Source organism: Cenococcum geophilum (genome assembly GCF_001692895.1).
Source record: "Cenococcum geophilum 1.58 unplaced genomic scaffold K441scaffold_131, whole genome shotgun sequence".
Taxonomy (NCBI): Eukaryota; Fungi; Ascomycota; class Dothideomycetes; order Gloniales; family Gloniaceae; genus Cenococcum; species Cenococcum geophilum.
Genome location: NW_027137689.1, coordinates 1 through 7246, shown reverse-complemented (window position 1 = coordinate 7246; position 7246 = coordinate 1). Strand labels below are relative to the sequence as shown.

The window sequence follows — 7246 nt, the reverse complement described above, 5'->3', positions numbered from 1 at the left end:
GGTATTTACTAATTTGTTTAAAGTACGCGAAGCACTAACGCTGTTATTATCTAATAATATTAGTTTATCTATAGAAGCAGCTTTTAAAAAAGAACGCCGTAACCCTCTTTCGCTAGCCCTTTTTACTCTAGTAGTAATTCCTAACCCTTCTATTACCTGCAAGCCTAATATTACCAAATTGCTGGGTATGCTAGCTTTATTTACATTATCTGGTTGCAGTATAATTTTAGCGGTTATTGTATGCATTTTATTTAGCCGTTAGGAAACTTCCGCCTTATATTCTTTCTATTTAGCGTTGTATTTCTCCTTATCTATTTATACCTGCTAGATCTACCTAGTAAGGTTAGTATCTAATTCGCTCTTACTTTCGCTCTCGCTTAGTTATATATAGTTTAGTCGTAGGGATTAGGGAACATTACCTTATTAAGTATCGCCTTATTAAGTATTACTATTTTAAGAAATTTAAATATCAAGGCTTATTTAAAGGCCGGTTTAGGGGGTTTCTACTAGAACATTTTAATAGAGTGGAGGTTTATATATAATAAAATCTGCTAGTCCCTAAGGTTAGAGGTTTCGTTAATATCGTTATTAATTACTCTGCTTTTTAGCTTTTGCTGCGTCTTAAGGAGTTAGGTATTTCCTTAGCCTACCACCAAGCTTTTTTAAATAATTTTAGGGATTCATTATAAAATAGTTTGCAGTAGTACTGTAGTGGTGGTTCGTAGCTAGTCCAACCAGTATTTTAAAAAAACCCTAAACTGGTTAGCGTAATAAGGCTGCCTACCTACAGATACAATAGAGTTTGTTTAGGTCAGTAGAATTTAATAGAATTTAATTCAAGCGTTAGATTTTATCTAAGAATAACATCTTATATTAAGTTCTTACTATAGTAGTAGTTTATAGCTAGCCCGACTAACATTCTAAAAAAACCCTAAACTAGTTAGCGTAATAAGGCCGCCTACCTATAAATACAATAGAGTTCGTTCAGGTCGGCAGAATTTGGCAGAATTTAATTAAAGCGCGGATTTTATCTAAGAATAACATCTCATATTAAGTTCTTGCTGTAGTAGCACTATAGTAGTGGTTTGTAGCTAGCCCAACTAGTATTACGGCACTAGCAGAATTTAGCAGAATATAGCAGAACTTAGTAGATAGCAGAACTATTACAGTACTAGCAGATTACTGCAAATTGCGGTTACGTAACTTTAGCATATTAACATGCTAAAAAAGCCAATTATTATAGGCTAATAGAAAAATAGTAGATTACAGCAGATATATAATTAGATTATATAAAATCTCTACTTTAAGTAGCATTATTATTCTTCTCCTTTTCTTTCTATAGCTTTAGATCCTCGTTTATAGACAATTTAATTATATAGGCTTATATACATCTTTCTTGCTATACTTATGTCTTAATTAACCAAGTTGCTAATAACTAGCATTCTAAAAAAACCCTAAACAGGTTAGCGTAGCGAGGCTACTTACCTATAGTTAAATATTTGTATATAATAGAGTTTAATCGTATTAAGAATTAATCTTCTAGTGGTATAAGGCGGCTAGTAAATCAGCCTTCCCTAGATAGATAAATTAAGTTAAAACATTATATTTTAATATTTTGGCATGTTAACATGCCAAAAGGTAGTTAGGTATTGGTAGTAGAATTAAGCATTATATTTTAACAGACTGGGTCGGCAGAATTTAGCAAAATTTAATTAAAGCGTTGGATTTTATTTAAGAATAACATCTTATATTAAGTGTTTTGTAGTAGTAGTTTATAGTAGTAGTTTATAGCTAGTCTAACCGGTATTCTAAAAAAACCCTAAATTAGTTAGCGTAATGAGGCTGCCTACCTATATATATAACAGAGTTCGATTAGGTTAATAAAATTCGGTAGAATTTAATTAAAGCGTTAAATTTTATCTAAGAATAATATCTTATATTAAGTTCTTACTATAGTAGTACTATAGCGGTAGTTTATAGCTAGCCCAACCGGTATTCTAAAAAAACCCTAAATTAGTTAGCGTAATAAGGCCACCTACCTACATATGTAATAGAGTTCAATTAGGTTAGTAGAATTCGGTAGAATTTAATTTAAGCGTTAGATTTTATCTAAGAATAACATCTTATATTAAGTTCTTACTATAGTAGTACTATAGCAGTAGTTCGTAGCTAGCCTAACTAGTATTTTAAAAAAACCCTAAACCGGTTAGCGTATTAAGGTCGCCTACCTATAGATATAATAGAGTTTAATTAGGTTAGCAGAATTTAGCAAAATTTAATTAAAGCGTTAAATTTTATTTAAGAATGACATCTTATATTAAGTGTTTTACTAAGACATTCTTACTATAACTAGGCTTATCGCGTTATATAGTTTACTGCTCTCTAGGGTATAGTATGCAGTAAATAGGCGCAGGAGGCCTATTATATAGCCGCTGCTTAGTAATATATAGTAATAATCTAGGACTTACTTCTGCAATAAAAAAAATACCTAGTGTAGTGCCTTATAAAGGTGTTGGAGGTTTATTAAACTTAATTCTAAAAAAACCCTAATTTGGATAGGTTATAATTGCGACCGGCCTTACTAAATTAGGAAGGACACACTAGAATATATATCTTTAATTAACCATATCTTCCACCATAACGCCTATATTATAATTTAGATAAGCGTAGTAGTAGTTTTAAGTTATTCTAGATTTTTAAATACCTGAAACTCCTAAATTTATTTCTAACCTTTACCTACTATTTAACCTTTAACTGCTGCAATCCCCCACCCTCCTTTACCCTTATCCCCCTACCCTTATTACTATCCCCATTACCCCCCTATCCTATACCTTTAATTCTTATCCCTATCACTACCCAATTTACTACTTTTTCCCTCTTTCTCCCTTCTTACTCTCCTTATCCTGGTTACTACTACTATCTTAGTTACCCGTCCTAATTACCCCATCCTAATTACCTTGTTCTAATTACCTTGTCCTAGTTACCCCGTTCTAATTACCTCGTCCTAGTTACCCTATCTTAGTTACTTCGTCCTAGTTACCCTATCCCGGTTACCCCATCCTAGTTAATATTATTTTACTTACTATTACTATTTAAATTANTACTAAATACTACNATCCTATAAATATATACCTATAATGNCNATTTTTCGGAAGCCTTNNNAAAATATCCCCTATTATCCTATAGCCGTTTCCTTATAACTGCTAATATATATAATATAATTATTAACCTAACTTATATTATCTTGCTACTTAACTTATTTACTAACTCCCTATTATATACTCCTCCTTCTTCTTTCCCTAACTAATACCTATATATATATATATATACTCTCTTTTCTTTATAACTTCTCCTTTTCTAACCTACTTTTTATAATTAACAGTAATCCTAATAAACTTATAAAACTTCTATATCTATAGAAAATATAATTATTAAATATTAAAAATATTAAGAAACTTTATCTTAACCGAATATACCTAAGCCTAAATTTAAAATATATTATAATATAATATATATAACTAATATACATAACATTATAAACGCCCTAGCAAAACCTAATCCGATACTATAACTTACTAACACAATCTAACCCCACTAAAAATTCTCTTTTTTTTGCCCCTATACTATAAAAACTAACTCTACTTCTACTCCACTTACTTAACACTTAGTAGAATGCCTCCTTATACTTCCCATATTAGAAAACCTTAATATTTAACCTGTTGTAAGTCTTAGAATACTAGAAGAGACCCCGTAAACCTCTATAACCTTATAAAATCAATACCTGCTAATATATAGAAATAATCTCTTGCAGTTTAAGAAGAGCCCCTTACTACTAGCCTTTTACCTCCTAAAATCCATCATCTAGTTTCTGTAAAGGAGAAGAACTAAAGACCTTTAGTTTTATTAGCTAATAACCTTATAGACATCTTTAAGACTTACACACTTAATAAGGAGAATTGTAAGAAATAGTAATATTATGTCACTATAGAGGAAGCCTTTAAACCTTGCAGAAGAATAATAAAGACCTGACTTTAAGCACGAAACTTTTTATACTGTAATTAGTACTAGAGTTAGAGTCAATTTAATGCTAGAATTAATCATTTCTTAATACCGTTGTATTTTTTGCCTAAAGTATTAGTGTCCGATTACTTTTTGCCGCCACCCTTTCCCCTACTAATGTCCTATAACACTTAGACTATACGCAAACACTAGAATTAAAATTATCTATATAGTTATAGAGCCTTAATCCCATTAATTCTATTACCTAGCTTTTATTAATATATTGCCTAGCTCTTATTAATATATTACCTAGCTCTTATTAATAATCCTAGGACGAAATCCACTAGGGGAAGAGGTACTATAAGGAGGGATTTTTCGGAAGCCTTTCTAGAAATCCTCTACTTATAACCTTCTCTTCTATAATAACCCCTTTATTACACTATAGAATCTACTATCCTATAATTCCATCTTATATAGAGTATACTACCTACCCTATTTCTACCTCTTATCAAAATCTACTACTAGTTGCCTCTAATCTTTATTAATGCTTCCTAAATACCCTTACTAATACAGTAAAGCCGCATTTTAACGTTCTTTTAGTATACCGTTCTTCTACGGTATAACGGTCAATAGCTATAAACAGTTGATTTTACTATAAGGTTTATAAGGCTTACGTTTAAATTTAATACGCCGTTATGTTTAAAGCTCTCTTATATAAGAACGGTATAGCGCGAGATATTTTAGTGTTAAAAACCCTATTTTTAGAAGCATTAACCCTTACTCTTAAGCCTATAAACCAGCACGGCAGCTATTAATATTCATTAATTTAACACCCCTCTTGCCCTATATAATGGCGAAGCGTAAGGACGACCCTAAGTGCCTCCGCCGCCATAGTATTTTAGAGCGTAAAAGGCAGCAAATCTGGGTATACTGCCGCAAGAACTCTGGAAAACCTCAAAAAGACACTGCTCGCTTTTTTACTAATTAATTTTAACACCCTATTTGACAGTCTATTATATCAGACTCTTTAAAGCCTAAATATAAGTACTTTAATTTACTAGTCCTTTAACGCGGCAAGGAGGGCTTTAAGAGGTATAGAGCTCCTAATAATCCTAACCTTAAAGAAGCGCTATTTAAATGGCAATAGCGGATATAGGCCGCTAATATACTCGTTACCGGCAACCTTATTTAGGCTATAGTAATAAAGCTTTAGAATATAATGGCGTGTTATTAGGGTTAATAATAGCCTAGCTTCTTAAGCGGTTGGGTTAATAACTTTAAGAAGAGGAATTAAATATTAAGACGGAAATTATACAGCGAGGCTAGGTTAGCAGATATAGAGGGCGCTAAGGAGCGTATATAGGAGCTTAGGGTTATAGTAGATGCGTACCTAAATTAAGACGTCTACAATATAGATAAGGCAGGGCTTTTCTATAAGGCCACGCCAGATATAGGACTTATAACTATAGGGCAATTAGGTACTAAAAAGTAGAAGGAGCGTATTATAACCATCTACTACAGCAACGCAGACGGCAGCTATATTATACCCCTATAGATTATTAGAAGAGTAAAGAATTCTTAATATTTTAGCATATAACGTAGTAACCTTAGGGGCCTTAACTTTGCCTAAAGGTTTAATAAGAAGGCCTAAATAACAGCGTTAATATTCCTTAATTATATTAAGTAGTTTAACGGCTTAATAGGTAGTAGGAAGATCCTTTTACTTATTAATTTCGCTTCTGGCTATACTAGGGGTATACTTATAATATTAGAGTGCACTAGCTTGCTTAATACTAGGGTTAAATTCCTACCTAAAAACGTTACCTCTCTCTATTAGCCTTTAGATTAGGGTATAATTTAAACCTTTAAAGCCTATTACCGCCGCTACTAGCTATCCTATATAGTAGATTAGGTGGAATAAGATAAGAACCCCCTTAAGATAATAAACGTACTTAAGGCCGTTTAGTAGGCTATTGCAGCATAGTATAAAATTAGCCCTTAAACCGTAATAAATTACTTTATATATTTAACGATATTTAGACCCTATAAGGGCCCCTAGGGTACGCTAAGCGGGTATAGCGAGCCTTAGCTTAAGGCCGAACTAGAGGTATATTTATAGCAGCTTAGCTAAGCAGAGTAAATTAGGCAATTAATTCCTATTAGGGACTTTATTAATATAAATAGGGAGGACGCTTTAATAGAGCNTNAGGCCTCTATATTACAGNAAGNAATTAAGGCCTTAATTNTNNCTTTATATNACGCGCTAGATNATAAAGAAAGCGATAANGAGGTTAAGCTATAAGTTATTAAGCTTAATAAGGCTTTAGATATACTAGAGCGCCTTAAGCTCTATAAGGGGTAGTAAGAGGATAGTAATAAGACTCTAATTACAGCTCTTATAAAGGTAGAGAGAGTAATTTAAGGCTATTAAACTATATAAGTAAGGTAGATAACTATTATAAGCTTCTTTAAGTAGTTATAGATAGAGAGAAGAGTTAATTTAGCTCCTTATAGCGATTAATAAGTAAGCTTACAATATAACGTTTCTATATAGCATAATATTTAAACCCCCTACTACCGAGCTAAATAATATAACGAGGTTTTACTATACTAATAGCTTTCTCTAAGTCTTTATTAGCTAGTAATATCTATACTCCTTTACTAATTGCTAATAATAGATCTAATTACTAACCTCTTATACCCTTATAATATTAGTTCTTCTTACTTATTTATTATAATTTAGCACTTATAAAACTAATTTACTGGAACTTAATATAAACCCTAATATATACTTCTTATCCTATATACTATAGAACGTTAAACGGAGTTTTATATATCCCTATTAAAACCCTATATTACTTAGTATACTGCTATTATATTATAACCCTATACTAATAATAGAATTACCTACTTCTACAGCTCCTTAACTTCGCTAACCCATGCTTTATCTTTAGCGAGTTCCTCTAGTATTCAGCTCTTAGCTTTAAGAAGTACTCCATTAACTATAAATCGACTTATAATACTCTTTATTATTAGTACTAGCGATTTAGGCATCTATATATATTAGTATATATTAGAACCATATAATATAGCTATTTTATACCTAAAAGTATTTATTTTTATTTTAAAGGTATAAGTAATATAGTTAAGCGCTATTAGTAAGATTAAGGTTAAAGTATTTATAGCTTTCTACGCTAATAAATATACACTAGTTAGGAATATAATTAACCTAAAATGCTTTAAATGC

The 7246-nt window shown here is 31.5% G+C and overlaps 1 protein-coding gene across 1 annotated transcript; it reads left to right on the top strand.

The window, feature by feature from the left end:
* Positions 1–5686: 5686 nt before the first annotated feature.
* Positions 5687–5836, top strand: K441DRAFT_599019 (uncharacterized protein; the record flags this gene model as incomplete). The annotated part of the gene is made up of 1 exon (XM_067645133.1): positions 5687–5836. A coding segment is annotated over one exon (150 nt), but the record flags the coding sequence as incomplete, so codon positions are not given.
* Between the last annotated feature and the right edge of the window lie 1410 nt (positions 5837–7246).